At 33.9% G+C, this 17053-nt stretch overlaps 1 protein-coding gene across 3 annotated transcripts in view; it reads left to right on the top strand.

Moving 5' to 3' along the window:
- The window catches only part of LOC111044788 (myocardin-related transcription factor A), a 178984-nt gene that overhangs the window by 60561 nt on the left and 101370 nt on the right, over positions 1 to 17053 (top strand). Inside the window, exon 1 of one of the 3 annotated variants that reach the window (XM_039429757.1) lies at positions 12407 to 12598. The exons of the other annotated variants lie outside the window; for them this stretch is intronic. Within the exon in view, the coding sequence (XP_039285691.1) occupies positions 12550 to 12598 (49 nt within the window). The 5' untranslated portion in view covers positions 12407 to 12549. Of the gene's footprint in view, positions 1 to 12406; positions 12599 to 17053 lie in introns of those variants that run through there. 3 annotated transcript variants of the gene reach the window in all.

Raw genomic sequence — 17053 nt, 5'->3', positions numbered from 1 at the left:
ACTGGAGATGGATATAGGGCAATAAATATAGTCAACACTATAGCAGAACTAGAATAACGCCAGTTCAGTGGCCCCTATCCACTATAGTCGATTTACTCTATATTTCATTTACAACACTCCGTTCATCCCAGACTTCATAGACTCCCTGTTTAATACCAAAAATATATTCTACGTTCTTGTTGTTGTCGTCTGATCTCTGATGCTCCTGCTTCTTCTTCCTTTTCCTCTTCTATTTTGTCTTCTTCATCTGCTTTTTCTTCTTCCATTCCTAACAACACCACTATCTAGTTTTCATTACATCTGGAGGAAATATTTCCACGTGATGAAACGTATACTGCGCTGCAAATGATATCGCTGTAGATAAGATTTGGCCTCCAATTATAATGAACTGCTTCAAGAAACCCTCAAGTCTTGATTTTCATAAATTTCTAATTAAGAAATTCTCATTTATTTCTAAATAAGATATTAATTTATATGAGAGAACCGCACTGATCAAAGCCCACACTTGCACTTATTCTGATATGACCCAAATATGAGTTTAGTTTCACTGAATGCACTCGTCAAAATAAAAACAGGAAATGTACCGAACATAATATTTCTCAGTGTAATTGAAAAATAACTTGGAATCCAAGGTGGCTCAGTTGAACTAATTTAAACCACGCGTTAAATGTTTTGCACTGGAAGTAGGAGCAAAAACAACATGCAACTAAATGAGAGGTTAGGACTTGGTGTGATCTCCCTTCGTTATGATACAAAAGGCATTGCCAAAGTAAACAGCAGCGAGACAGTCGTAGACAGAAGACCCGATTCGCCAGAAAAGAGACATCCGAATTGTTTATCTACCCCATTAAGCGTTCCAAATGCCAAATAGAACGTCCAAATTAGTAATGGACGAAAAAATAACGGCCTATAAGCTGGCCCGCCGCGAAGTAGCCTAATTTCTCTCTCCTTTCCTTTAAAAATACATACTCTTCAACCGAATTTGTCTCAGAATGAAGTAAATACAGTATACTCATAAGTATTCAAAATTTGAAAATTCAATCTCGTAGAATTAATACAACAAATATAATGAGAAAGTGTAAGTAAAATCATTCTTTGCAGTTGATGTTCATGTGATGTATTGCATATTCCGATTATGGTTAGAATCTGTAGCAAATAATGGCCAAATCCGAAAGGTGACAAAAATCTATACCATAAAGGGGAACCTTTATCATTTATATTGATATAACCATTAATTTATTATCATGAATCATTCTAATTCATACGGTTTTTACGTATGAATAATGTTTATCTTTGGAATATATTTTAGCCTTCAATTATTGGCTTTTCAAGAGAAATATGGACCAAATTAATGAGTATTTTTACAAAATTACTAGTTCTATCAAAGTTTGTCTGGAAGAATGTATTCAATAATAACATTTTGCATATCAACTTATTTGAATGTTTTTAAATTTTTCAAGTAAATATTAGTTGAAAACCTTGCATGTAATACATAGAAAATACTGACTGCATCGCTTCTATACGATTTTGCATTATTTACCAAAGTTCAGCTCCAATACCGAATGTATCTTTCAGGAATCAAATCAGTTGTTCATCCTGAAGCAATCTTCAGAGGCACTTTTTCATTAAGGCACGGCCACAAAGTAAAGAACAGCTTTCCTTCTTCTGTGGCACGACATAAGAAGAACCAGACCTTAGTGAACAAGATCAATCCGAAACTTAGTCCCAAAGATTCTTATTCAGAGTTGAAAGTTTACTCTCAACATATCGTATACGCGAAGATTGCTCTACAATAACAATAATACTCTATGGATTTGTTTATCTAGGGTGACAACTTCTGAAAGTGAGCTATGCTATTTTCAGTTGTCGTTGTCTTGTTGATGTTGAGGGGGGGGGTTAGGAGAACATGACTAAGCCCAAGTCAGTGTTGGATTCAATTGGAAATAGTCGTACACGTGTATGTCATTAAAGGTTGGACAAATAGTCAGAAAGCGTTGTACAGATGACAGGTGCACCCATTACATGCACCTAATCTCTCGTTGAGTTGCTTTATTAATTCGCGAGGCAAAAGTAGCTGGCGACAATCTTTCAAAATCAAAATGCACTTCAAAAAGTTCAAGAATAAATCGAGATCGAGTGTTGAAGCACCTTCACCTTGCTGGCAACTCACAACCTAATAATCCGGACGCGTTTTGGAAGACTTAACGCTGCGCTAAAGATCTCTGGCTCAACTTTGTTTTTGATAAATAATCGCAATTGCAGTGTTGCACTCTGTTGCAGTTACGGTCATGCCTCACTGCGGGTACGAGCACCGGTCTCTTCTTTTCATCATTTTCCTACTCCTTACTGTTCACTATTTTCATCACACTAGTTCTCTCTTCTAGCTTCAAATTCAGAACTAATTAGTAATAATAATAATAATATGAATGATATATTATTGTATCAAGTTCAATATTTTTATAGATCAATATAAGATTGTACTTTTAGATCGCAATGATGGTCTTGCTTCTGATCTTCATAATAAGCTTTGATTGTATTATATAATAATAATTTGAAAGTAAAATTATTTATCGTGATAAAAATAAAAAATGTATGTACCGTTTTCAAACATTTTTTGAATGGGTACTTGGATTTTTTATTTTCATTTCTCGATAATTATGAGTTGCACTAACTAAAAAGGTGATCATACTATTGTCACAACATTATTATCACTATTATAATACATTGTTTAATAATATTTGAAGATGAATACTTGATTGAGTATTGAGTAAAAAGAATTCAGATTTAAGAAGAAGAAGTCATCAGAACCACAAATTTACTGAAATAAGGAGATGCCAGGCTCTGTTGTTACATCATTGTCAATCGGTGGTAATGGTAATCTAAAACTGAAGTACAGTGCTGCAGAATATATTGTATAGTAGTGAACAAGCGATATGATTGGTAGATGAATGCAGTGAACGTCTGCCATTGGTCAAGACATGCCACTCCCACAACTCAAACGTCATTGAGATGACGGGCAATATGATTGGTAGATGAATACTGTACATAGTTCTGTCAAAGTGAGCGTCTGCCATTGGCCGAACCACTTCCTCAGTTCAAACGTCACTAAAATGGCGGTTCACTCACATAATATAAAGAAACTATCAAATAATACTCGTGTATCATGTGTAAGTGGAAAATCCAGTTCATTATTGATTTTACACTCTATTTTTCTGTCGAAGTATGCCAATACTACCAACCACCATAGTATTATTAGTTTTATGTACAAATGAATTATTCTAATAAACTTCATATCATTGGCTATCAATTAGCTGATGAATTATAATTTTTAATAAATTATAATCAAATTAGAATTTGAAATTGGAAGTAGTAATACTGAGAAAGAAGACGTTCCTTTCATATTTGCTCTATAGTTGATGAATACATTCTCACAGCCGCTGTAGACATAAAACATTACAATTAAGTGGAAAGAGCAGCAATATTCTATGCTCTGTTGAGCAGATGAAGATATTTTGAATTTCGACTACCCTATGGTATATAATAGGATGATGCAATTCAAGTTGAGTTCAATGCTTGGTTCCCTCCCTTCTCTCTTGGTTCTCCCTTCTCTAATATTTTCATGATATTTGTTATACTAATTGTTTTCTAATTTGCTGCTCACTCGCGTCAGGAATCTCCAGATTTGGCACCACATTTTCAAGACACCTCTATCCTTCATCTTGAAAGCTGGATTTCCTGCTGGAACTATTATTACCTTCTAGCTAATGTATTGCGGCTGTACCATATCCCAAGTCCATGTCGACTGACTTCCGTTCTTAATGGAAGTAACATGGTTTTCTCGTTGGAGGTCCTGACTCAAGACTCCATAAATTATGGCTAACAAACTACTTTTTGTCCTATCAAAACATTTATTTTTCTCATTAACAAAAAAATTAAGATATTCCTCACTTCTATGTTTCTTTCAAAAATTTATGTTTTCAAATTCTCTTTTAGTTGAATAACTCCTGAGATAGTTTTTCTGTTGTTCAGCTGTTTCAAAAGAGTTTGAAAGAAAAATTGTCCGAAACCCCGCCTTCTACTATTCAACGTGGGCAGATGAATGGCCAATTCATCTTATTTTCTACAAGGGGGGCGTGAATCTCAGTTATTCTCCTCAAACAGCTTTTTTTTGTTGATTCTGCTTGGACATTGATCCATTAGAATTCCTCATGAGATAATTTGGAATATAAATAATAATTAAATAATTATAATTATAATACCTTCAAGACATGCTCATAGCTAATACATGACATAGTAAACATAGCTCATTCTAATAGTAATATATATTAGAATAATATAATAAATATTATATATAATATAATTCTACAGTCTTTATAGAAACATAGAAACATTTATTAAGCATATCTATAAACACTTTATATAATTATAACATACATTTTTGAATAATATATAATAATTCCATTCCAGTTCGTAATCTTTCACAATACTGATTTAAAATTAATCACTAATTTCTTATTTCATTTATTACAGGGCTACTGCCTGGATAATTTAAATGTTGTTAAATTTCAGTTCGACAAATAATAAACTTCAGTACAAATATCGATTTGCTAAAGTAATTCTACAAAAACATAGGTTGAATATTATTCTGCAGTTGCTATGTATATTATATTTTTGGTGTTTCCCCTCTTGACTATCGATGGACAGAGCTTTACTATTTACTGTAGAAAGTGTAGTAAAAATGTAGATGTTTAGTTCAAACAGTGAAGAGTATTCTTTTACTCCAATAACTTTTTACTCATTCTGTATCCGAAGATAATGAGAATACGATTCTGTTTTCTTTCCCATAACTAACCTATGCTAATTCCAAGCACAATCTCTATCAGACTGCTCTAATCTAAGCTCTCAATTTTAGAATAGCTTACTCTGGACTTGTACTCGTAATTATAACAAACATTACCATACTCTACTAGGAGGATCTTAGAGTCATAAACAATAATGGTTTAAACTGTAACAAACTTCCAGTTGAGTCGATTTTTACATGCAGTTTTCATACATGGTGTGTAACGCTCATATTATTGTAAGTAGTGCTCTACTGATTTTGATCCATTGTGTAGTCTAGTGCGGATGAGGAATTCATAAACAAGGGCTGACTTTCGATGGCGAAACTGGGTTTATTATGTTTGGACATGTTTTCATCTCCAACTTGCAGTATTTTTCGTTGTTTTAAAGCTGCTCACCAATTAAATACGCCTACAGCTTATGCAAGAACGATGTTTACAAGTGTGTTTCACGGCCACAGCGACGCTATTAGACAACATGTAACTCCTTGGCCCGTTAATCGCTCATAATATTCACCGCTTTTGTTTTTCAAAATCCATCTCCCTCTTCCTTCAACTTTTCTACACATTCAGTAGACCCATCTTGCATCTCTTAACGCAGCACTCATGTTTTTTGCAAATCCTTTAACACCATTAATTGACTACAAGAAGTCTACAAATTTGTTTTGTTTTCCATAAAAGTTGTAATTTCCAGGAAAATATTCTTTACTACACTCCTTCACCTATAATTATCACCTTTTTTGCGCATATTATGATAGTATACATATCATTTTCCTGGTGATAATTAGAATTTTTGCAAAATGATGCTTGTAGCAGAAGTGATGATTGACCGTTTAGTATCTAATTATTAGTAGGTGCAGCATTTTTATCGAGAAGTTCCTTCTAAAACATGTTTTTGATTCATGTATTAGTGTAAGAATTGATATATTTGAAAAAAAAAACAAATATGAATGTTGTTTATCACTCATTAATTCAATAAAGATCAGGTAGAATGAGACATGTTATTCCATTAAAATATGCCTGATTATAATATTATATAATTCTGGCTATTTAAGATGTAATAGAAGAAATTAAGTATGAACTTCAGAAATTTACCTTCTCGAAAATTTTGAATATCGCGCTTTTTATTCAATCAAGAAGTAGTATAAGGTTCGTTTGAATTCAGAAAAGAAGTAGGTTTGGTCGTTAGCATGCTCTTGTCCTCTTGAAAATAAATGTAAACATTACTACTTGAGAATTGAATGCTAGTCATCTTCCCTGTATAGTCTACAGTCTTTGTCGTATCACCTCTACTACTCCTATCCTTAAAATTATTTAATTCATAAATAATTATTCAAGTAACACTAAAATTCTAATCAGCTGCATCCAAGGAAAAAATGCAAAAAAATAATACAATTCTCATAAAAATTCGATATTCTTGTAACTTTGAAACTTACTTTACCCCGAACAATGCGATTATTCTTTATGAACTTTGGAAATTGTTATTTAAAAAAAGATTCTGGCAGGTGTAAAACAGCTTAGAATGTAATTTATTGCTCTTTAAAAATATAATAAAGTGGATTTAGTTGTTATTTACCACAGTTTTGAGTTGACAGTTTGAGACCCTGGTCCAGAAAATACGCCACTGTCAATCAAGTTGACACTGCCGCTTCATAATTGTCTTTCTCTTGAATTATTTGTCCAAATAACTTCTCACTGCTCATCCATTATAGTACCCAAAAGTAGTAGCTTTCAATCTTCAAGGCCATGTTAATTATGGATTTACGTTGTATCATTGACACAGATATTGATTCAAACGCTATTTTCCAATTTTCTCATCTTTAAAATTTCGTTCCTGACCCAAATTGTCATTTCCTTCATTCTTTCACATTATATATTCCATATTCTTGGTCATTGCCGATTCTTCTGAAAGTAGTAGTTTATCTCAAATGGATAACAGATTCTTTGCAAAAACATTTGTGTATTCCAAATAGTTGTAGCCCCTCCATTACATTGTAGAACTCTGTAAGAGCAAGGATTTTAAATTACATTCAGATGTATTTTTCTGTAATGAAATTACTCCTGATTTCCCCATTATATAGAATAACAAACTCTGGTGTAAAAGTAAAAAGTGTCTTTTTTCTTTAGGGCTACTTTTGATAAAAATAAAAGTTCGAAACATGTTGTGACAAAATAATTTAAAAGGGTACTGAGATTTATATTTTTATTTGAGTAAAAAGTGTGTTCATTTTCATTGATTACACATTTTCCTGTTACTTTCATTTCATTTAAAAGTAAGAAGTGTGTTCATTTACATTGAATTCAAATAAAATTAATCATTTACTTACACCCTGAGTGTATTCGCTTCCTTTTACTTGTAAACCAAATAATCTGAATTGTCATTTGATAACGTCGATCGTGTCTTCAAATAATCCTCTTGTATTTACAGTATAAATATAAGATTCTGCATTAATTCACTGCAGATATTTGTATAAATTGTGGCTGAAATTACTCTCCAAATTTGTATCATATTTGCAAGTAATAGAGTTATTATTTCATTTTTGTTAATGATGACTATGACTCTACTTGAGATCCTCCAGAGATGCCTCTTTGGCAAATTCACGGGATTTATTTTCTGTCCGGTGAAATATGCGTTTCTATATTATCTCTGCATATAGATGAAAGTGGGCCTAGTCAAGTGCTGTCATAATTCATTCAGCTGCTGGCTCTTGTTTGAATGGTCTCAGATCCTCTGTCTCTGTCAGTTCCATTCTGTTGTCTTATTCTCTGTCTCATGAAAGGTCTTAAATCCATGGCGGGTCTTCGATTGCCATTTCACTTTGAAGAGGCTCACAGGTGTACTCCTTCTTCGTTAAACTATTTTTGATCCTAGCTGTTGTTTTCTAAGCTCTTATCTTCCAATTACTATATTTAGTTCTGTATTTTCTTAATAAATATTATCGCTACAGTTCATCTCAATGGAATTTATCTGGACTACCTTCACAAAATGATCACATCAATATAATAATTACATGAGGACTAACCAATATAAGGACTTCAAAAATTGAAATCAAACCGTGATACAGATATTACAATAAAGATATCTCTGATCGCTAAAAATTGGTCATTGTCTTATTCCATTACTAGCAAGTAACCCGTGCTTCGCAAGGGTTTATTTTAAAACTTGACGTAATGAAATCTAGAAGAATTGAAAATAGGCCTATAAGAATTTCAAGTAAATCAGTCCAGTAGTTCAAACGTGATGATGCGTCAAACATAATTTTCTCTTCGATATATCATCAATCAATCTATCATCCTCTATACTACAATAAAGGAAATGAATTAGAATAAATTTTGAAAGGTTTGAGATATCGATGTGCGGTTTTCACCTTACCTTTTCTCTGGAAATCCTGAATCGGAATCATGTATCATATGACCACCACTCAATTGAAAAAAAGTTGGATTCAAAATGGCGGAAGAAATTTGGGTGCGACGGAAAACCTGTTTTTATCATTCGAAAAGGATACCCAATCATACCTATCTTCTAATTCCCTTTTTAAGAGAAATGTTCTGCTGCTTCCTTACAACAACTGAAAGCATGACAAATAATTGAAAACTTGACAAACTGAAAACTTGATGTAATCAAATATTGAAGAATTTAAAATAGGTTTATCATCCTCGGTTATACAAGAATCTATATGCAAAATTTCAAGTTAATCAGTCCAGTAGTTCAGACGTGATGATGCCTCAAACATAATTTTCCTATACTTTACACCTGTATACGTGTATAATCCAGTTCTTTCCTTTATTATAGTATAGAAGATAATAGATGGATGGATGATCATTGTTATTTTACTAAAAGATAGAATAAGTTGAATAGTTTCCCTTTCAGAGAGAGTTTTGACAACCCACAAAACTCATTTTTCATTTGAAGATATAACGAAAAGGTGCATATGACCTTATTTTTTTGCTCAGCTTGCCAATATACCCCTCATTCCAATATTAACATTTTCGACTTACAGTGAGTCAGTCATCCTATCAGGGCTCGAATAATTTTGAAATTTCAATTAAATAAAAATGGAAGAGAATAATTTCTTTATGTAAATATCAACACCTTTATTCAAAGACATAATTATTAACTGCATGCGTTTTCATATTGCCGATACAGCATTGATGAAACTGTAGACGTTTATTTAGCACTTTATGTCAAAAAGCTGTTCTAGCTGAAAAATTAATAATGCATGCCACGTGTAGGCCTGAACATTGTATCAGGAAAACGAAGTTTCAAAACTATGGGCCAGTTGCACGTCTGTTAAACATGGACATTTTAACGCCGATTAACAAATCAGTGTTAGTTCTACGGATACATTTCTGTTCCACAAAGATCGGTTAGTTTTTAATTCCGATTAATTTTTCCGGTTAACTAACCAAGATTTTAACGGTTTCACAATCCGGCAACACTGTAATGTATCCGACAGTGATGTTATTAGAATTATTATTCTAAACAAATAATGGCAAAAATGTAAGGTTATGTTATTGAAGTGGTGACTATTCACTACGCATGCGCCTTAAAAATGTTCTGTCTGTCACCAGTGTCGTGCTATCTGCAAACGAACAAGATCGAAAACTAAGATTACCTAAGAAACTAAGAACCTCAAAAATCAGAATCTAATTTTGAATGCTAATATCAGCTAAATACATTTTTCTATTTTATTAACGGATGAATATCATTCATATATTTAGCTCATACTTTGAATTCTGTAGTTTTTTACCAAAAACTAATTTTGGAAGACAGCTATCAGTAGGTACCTAATCGGCGTTAGTTGGATTCAATTCCCCGTGAATGGCCTGCTAAAATGTTTTTACGTCGATTAGTTTAATCAGCGTTATCGCTTGAAATTTCTATTTTGTGCAACCAAAATGCATCGGTTAGCGCTAATCTTAATAAAAGTATAGCATTTTATCGCGATTAAACGTTAACCGACGTACGTGCAACTGGGCGAAAGTTTTTTCTAAACAGATGTTTTTGAGATAATTTCTGCAGCTGTTTCACATTCACCATATTATTATACAGAGTTTGTGAGAATGAAAATATTTATTAATTATCAAAACAATACTATTATTATATTTATAATAAAAATATTATCATTATTATTAAAAATATTCATCAATTATCAAAACAATATTATTGAGGTTAAGTGGTATCAGGTAGAAAGCAATAATAGAAACAGATGTTCCTTTTTTAATTTCGATCATATGATTTGGTGATTTTTTTATGAAATCGTATGTACCATTGATGAAATTTGAACATTAATTCTGAAAAATCTAGAAGGAAAATTTAAATTTGGGCTTCCAGGTGCACGAGGTAGATATTTTTAGAATCTACGTGCAAAATTTGGAGATCGAAATCATTCCCGTTTTCCGGTATGCAATCCACAAGTTGACATGTTTTGATGCAAACAAACGAACACACGAACAAACGAACAAACACAACCCTACTCTCTCTTATTATATAGATGAGATATAAAACGTCTTAAACAGGGTTGAATAAAGTGGCTGGAGTTTTACTTATGAAATTTCTGTTTTGTTCATGTGCTTTTGATGGTGAATGAAACAAATACTCAATCAACAGTAATGGATAATGCGTACATATGTTTTAGTTTTCACTTTGATTTAGAACTGTACTCAGCCCCATTTGCCGCGTTGTGTTCAATCACTCAAACATTGAAGCATACGCTGAAAAAAATGCCACCAATCAACTGAAAGAGAACAATCAAGTTTGCTGAGAGCTGCTGGGGAAAGAATAGGCGCATAAATAAAAACTGAATATGAAATTTATGTTGGCCGACGGGGCTTTGAAATGTACTTCTCTAAAAGAGCTTTAAGTAGCCATCTTCAACGCTCTAAAATCGCCCCCACGTGTCAAGGTCGGTTGCCTTCTCTCTCTTTCTCCTTTCTTTTCTCTTATCCTCTCCTTTTCCTATTTTCTGTCATTCTCTCCCTTTCGTTTCTTCTCTCTTGTTCGGGCCGTTGCGATTTATGCCTCCGTAAATTCGGGTCCACTTAAAATTTTCAGAGTTGGCCGAATATCTTCAGCTGAGAAAATGGAAATTTTCTCCTGCGTCCCTCTCGTAAAAAGTCCATGTTTACTGCTCGCACCGTGGGGCCAGGCAACAACTTCATCCAAGCCTAGCTCGGTGACTGTTGTTTTGCTTTGAAAACCGGTGAAGATTTCATAATTAAGTGAAAGATTACAAAGTTTTGTAGTATTGATCATTGGTAAGGTTTCCTCATTTATTTATTTATATCATATACACATTCACAAAATCAAAACAATGATTTCGAGAAACATACGAAATGAGAGAAACAACAGAATTAATCCAAAACCATTTCTCTCCCAAATTTAGATAGTTTATCAGCCAGTCTGAATGAGGTTATGGTACCAATTCTTATAATTTCAAACATTTACCGTCCAAATTGTATTTATTTTTGTATCTAATCCGATTATATATTGGTCCAGTCTGATGTAGATAATAATTTATTCACAAGAAATTGACGAAGTTCAACGTTAGATTAACTATCTAGATTTTACACTGAAACCTTTTCCAATTATTCTCAAGTTCACAAAACTCGAATTATTGGAATTTCTGTATTGGAACAGTTGATGATGGACAGTATTCCCTTTTGCAATTTCCATACGTTAATTTGAGTAGAGAAATATAGGATTATTAAATAGGAATCTTAAGGTGCAGTTGTTGTCCAGCTCAAATTGAATCCATCTCTTATAACTGTCACAATAAAAGCCAATTTCTCTCAATATCCTACTCCAGCATTTTCAATCTACTTCTTTCCATTTTCACCTTAAACAAGTGGCAAAGCTACAGATGTCTAATATATTAGTACAAAAAAATAGTTGAATCCCACATTACGTGTTTAATCTGATTCAATTAGCATCCAATCAATTTTCTTATCACTGATTTTAGATGGAAAATTTATGTTATTAATATTCTCCTCAACTACGTCGCATCGCCCACTTGGTAACATAGATAACTTTAAATGGTATGATAGATAACATAAATAATATGTTCCTAGAATGCTGTCGAATCAGCGTTACGAATTTGCTGTTGTCTATTGAAATGACGAAATCTTACTGTAGATGATAGGTACGAAACATTGACTCTTTATCACTAATCACAATGTATTTGTACAAAATAATGATGAGTAACGTTACTTTGTTGACGGTGGTGAGTTATCAGCTCGGTAGCATCCAAACAGTATGAAATAAGCCATTTCGAAATTGAATTTTATCAACATCCCTTTAATTTAGGGAAATTAGCAATTTCATAAAGGCAGTAGTGGTGATATGAGTAATGGGGGTTTGTTTGAGGGGTACAAGAGAGTTGCGCGGTGGTAGAGGGGTGTGAGGGGAGACATTTACTACAGTACCATGATGCTGTTGCTGTGCTCGTCTGGTGAGATGCCAAGGAATGCGTCAGATATGTGTGAGCCTGAGCGAGAGAGAGACGGAGTGAGTGGGAGAGTGGCTAAGAGATTGAGCGTCGGGACGGTGGATGTGCTTTGGCTTTAGTTTTTGAGCGTTGAGCGTCGTAGTCGGACGAAGAGTTGAGTGTCAGTAGTCAGTCAGTAGGCCGCGAGCACAAGTGCATGGAGTGTGAGTGCGCGTACTTTTGTTGTATTGTGTGTCACGTGAGATGGGAGCTCTAGTGGCAACATGCCGGTTAGCGCGGAGAGGCGCCATGTCGCATGCAAGCATTGCGAAGGTAAATTATCCAAGTTACCCACAAAATGTGTAAAAGTTCTGTGTTCATTTTTGAGGTTAGGTGTATGTTGGTAATGTTGTCTGGTTTGACAGGTAACCTAGATAACACAAATTATCTTCCGAAATTATTCAATTAGATGACAAAATGTATCATCCAAATTTGACAAATCGATGAAGAGGTTGTATGTTGATTTTTGTGGTTAGGAGTGTGGTTGATTCTGTCTTGCCTAGTTTGACAGGTGTAATCATAGACTACAGAAATTATCATTCGAAATATTATTGAAGTTGCCGACTAAAAGTTGGAGAAATCTGCGTTGCTTTTTGTAGTTAAATGTTTGTTGAATTTTTTGTTGTCTGTTTTGACAAGAGCAAAGATAGGTAACAAAAATTATTATTGGAAAGTATGAAGCAGAAGTAGTGTGTTGCTTTTCAAGGTTAGATGTTGATAAAAAGATTCAAAGTTGTTACAACCACTGAGTTTACCAGAAATTGATCATGGTGTGACAATCGAAACCAGTATCTTGATGTTTAAGTGGTTTTGACATCTTGCCTTCCCCTTCAATAGGGATAAATGAAAAGTTTCATGATGTTACATTTGCTGCATTACTACAAAGAACGTTTTCAGGTTAGATGTGTGTCCTTTGTACTCTGTGATTCCTAATTTGACAAGTGAAAAATACAACTTACAGTCCTTAAATCTTTTGTATCAGGTCATTCTCAATAATGGAGATTCTTTTATGTTTACTAGTAGGCCTAGTGGGGTATTTGTAATGAATGTGTTTTATCGAGGGGCTGATAGGGGTTGGAGAAGGTGCTATTCTTAGGGGTTTGTAATATTGACACTACCAAATAATATTTTGAATTCATTTATTTATACATTGATAAATACAATGCCATTCTCAACTATGAATGATTGGGAAAGGAACAACAGGCTTAAAGCCCAAAACTGTTCCTTTCCCAAATTTAGATAGAAATTGTCCAAAAATTGGTTGCATGATGCTTAGATTTAATTTGTTGCAAAGCACAGTTTTGGATATCAATAAATGTGAATATTTCGATTCTATTGGAAAATGAAGCTGTTGTTTTATTCATGTTTGCACTGAATAGTAAACAGCTTTCGCATTTCGATATGCATTCTGTATCGCATTTATTTGTAAGCTTATTGTTAATTTTGAAAAAATAATATTCTATGAATATTTTTCGATTCAATGAGATTGATAAAAGTCATGACCAGTTGACTCTTATTATCTCACATACATTTCAAAATATTTGAAAATTGAACATTCCAAATCATTGAAGAATTCAATGAATTTATATAATTCCAATGGCAGATATTTTGCAGTTTGCACGAACACTTCATATTAATCTAGGGAAAATTCCTGAAGCGTTCAAAATTTCTCCGCGTTTGGTTGATTAATCTGTTGCTCATTGCGATTCACCTGCATATTGCAAGTGTTTAATTAATAATCCACCACTCACTCATGAAAATGAGATCATATTCTAACCTTGTATGCTGTCTTATTTCCTGTTGGAATGAAAAATTGAACATGGAGTGTATATTTTTGGCGCCCTCAGATCATTCAAGAAGAGGAGCAGAAAAATCAAATTTTCCAACATTCCATTTTGTTCTGAATGTGTGCAACCGTAAATAAGTATTTCTCTTGTTTATTTTGTATTTTTAAAAGTAGTACAATTTTAAAATAACAGTACAGTAGGGAGGAGAATGGGTGTTCTGGTCCAGAGTGTGTGTGTGATTCTTCATTCTCATGACATCTAAAAATTATGCATGTCATCTACGAAAGTAAATTATTTTATAATGCTCGTGAACAATTCCAATTTATCAATATTGTAAATTTCGTGTCCATAAAAATATATATTTTTTCAATTATACCTGGTTCACATATCTCTCCAGTAACTTCTTTCTATTATTGTCGCTCTGGTTTTCTTCAAAACCTAAGCAAATAATATTTTTGTTGGTGGCCGTCTTTGACTATAGCCTAATGCATTTCTCATGTTCACATGTCAAACTTGGGAGAAAGATTGAGTGCAGCTCAGCCTCCTTATCAATAGTAGACCAGTCAAATAAATGAATGTTTTAACTGTCATGTTTATGTTTGGGTCATTCAGAATTTGTTGATTATCATCAAGTTATCGAGGCTTTGAAGGATTATCGCTACTCCGTAAGTTACTCCAAATCACCTCAATGACAAATTTCTCCTCGAGATTCCTTTGGGATCCGTGTTCGCGGTAAACTGGAATTAATGGACGTTTTGGGTTGGAACTACTGTTGCAATACAAAAGTTTCGATAATATCTTATTTGATTGTTCAAGTTCTAATATAAAAATAAAATAAATAAATAGTTTAAATAGGTGCACCTGATACGAGGCCCTGGATGGGTGAGAGGGTAACCACTTTCGCAGGCTACTAATAGTGAGGTCCATGTTATATTGGCAGTGGAGGAACATAGGAGAACAGTGTTGCCGATTCTCTGCCTTGTCACTGCCTTTTTATAACGATATGCCTTCGATAACGATGTGATATCAACTGTTCTTTCTTGTTGAAAATAATAATCTATATTTTATTCGCAAAGGAATGATATTTTTTAGTGATTCAATAATAAAATAATCATAATTGGAATGAAATTTGGCTGTTATATTTCTATATTGTTGAAAAACGATCTGACAAAACTATCTGCTTTGTTGTATGATAGAAAAGGATAGCTACACCAGTGTTAATTAAATACTCTCATTATAACGTGGACCTCACTATAATTAGTTTCAAGATTGCTTCCGGTGGTTCGGAACCCATCTGAAGCTGATAGTCCTTTCGTCTATCAACATATATCCACACACAAGCCTAGAACTTATTCGGGCATCACCCTCAGCAAAATAATAATCATAATGATATTCGTATGGCTTTTATTAGTGGGTAGTTCCTGACGGAAGTTCCACCTCGCCTGAGTATATCATGCGGTCAATGGGCCTCATCACTGTCATACTTTAGCCGAGACCGATAATTTAACGTGCCAATCCGTGCTCAGCAAAATCAACAATCTGTAGTACTTCATGAGTGGCTTTGTTCATTGGAACCCTGACCAAAAAACAAAACCACTAAAACAATAAATAATTCAATCCAAGGAATTCACTCACGATCTCTGGAAAGAGTAGGAATTTCGGGAGTCTCTGTATTTAATTCTCATAAATTTACGATGTAGCATTATTCAATGCACTTTGGCTCCTCTCAAAGTTTCTTTTCATTTCCTTCCAAGTCACTCCATCACATGTAATGTTTACCCTCGTGAGCATGTCCTTCATTGTTGAAAATCGATTTGGAAGTGTCGTCTTCTCACTTTATCTGGCCTGTTGTATTTCATCTGAGCGCTGTCAGCCAGTCAATATTCTGTCAGAGTGATGGGGTGGGGGGGGGGGTTCTCACTGACAGACTCCACATAGCATCTACTGTGAGATTCACTTGAAACTGTCATCATTGTTTGAATGCATAGCATTGATGTTATCTATGAGGGAAACTGACAGTTTGAAGTGAATCAAGCGGTTTCCTCATAGAAGAACGTAGTATGTTGGTTGGTTTATCTTGGCGAGATGTTTCCTCAGGTGTTTTGACTATTGTTGTTCGGATGCACTGTGCGCGCGTGCCATTGCGCGTACGCAAGTGAATAATTACAAGAGAAGGTTAGCAGGTCGCCCTCTGTAGTTTGCTGGCTAGGTCACTGGTGACACAGTTTCGAAAAAAATTCAACCGTTTTGGATATAGTTTTTTCTTCTGTAAAATTTCCCACCTCAACCTCGAAATTCATTCTCATCAGTTTCAAAATTCAACCTTTTTGAAAATAATCTTTCACGTTTGTAAGATTCCTCAACCAAATCACGAAATAAATTTTTATCAGTTTCTCATAATTTGGCTTCCATTTTTCTTGACTTGTCTTCAGTGACTCATTTGCTAATACATTTCCAACGTTTAGAAAACTATTCTTCCAGTAATTTCATAGTTTTACACTTCAACCTCAATTTAAACTTCCGTGTTCTCTACCTTTTTGGCTTTTGACGGATGAATATCTTCAGTTTCCACTTTTGATAAACGAAAATTCATCACAGATACCATGATTCAAATGTGGACAATTCATTAAAATGATAAGGACCAATAGGCACTGCCCAAAACTTTTAGAATCATATTCCTCCTGTATTAATATTATTCATCTGATCTTAAAAATCGTTTTATCACTTTTGCGTTTTGTATGCGTTATCAACTATTTTGTCAACTTTTTTCGACTTAACTATGGTGATGTAATTTCTATAATATTTAGAAATATTATCCCTTATTCTCCAAATTGAGCCTTATCCTTGGATGCCAATTCTTATCAAGGTATTCCAAGTATCTTTTCGTGATTTCATTATCATCCTGCTATCCTATAACAGCCATTCACATAACAATTTCCAC

The sequence above is a fragment of the Nilaparvata lugens genome, chromosome 5 (genome assembly GCF_014356525.2).
Source record: "Nilaparvata lugens isolate BPH chromosome 5, ASM1435652v1, whole genome shotgun sequence".
In the NCBI taxonomy this organism is placed as follows: Eukaryota; Metazoa; Arthropoda; class Insecta; order Hemiptera; family Delphacidae; genus Nilaparvata; species Nilaparvata lugens.
The sequence above is the reverse complement of the archived record's forward strand: the minus strand, read 5'-3'. Positions and strand labels throughout refer to the sequence as shown.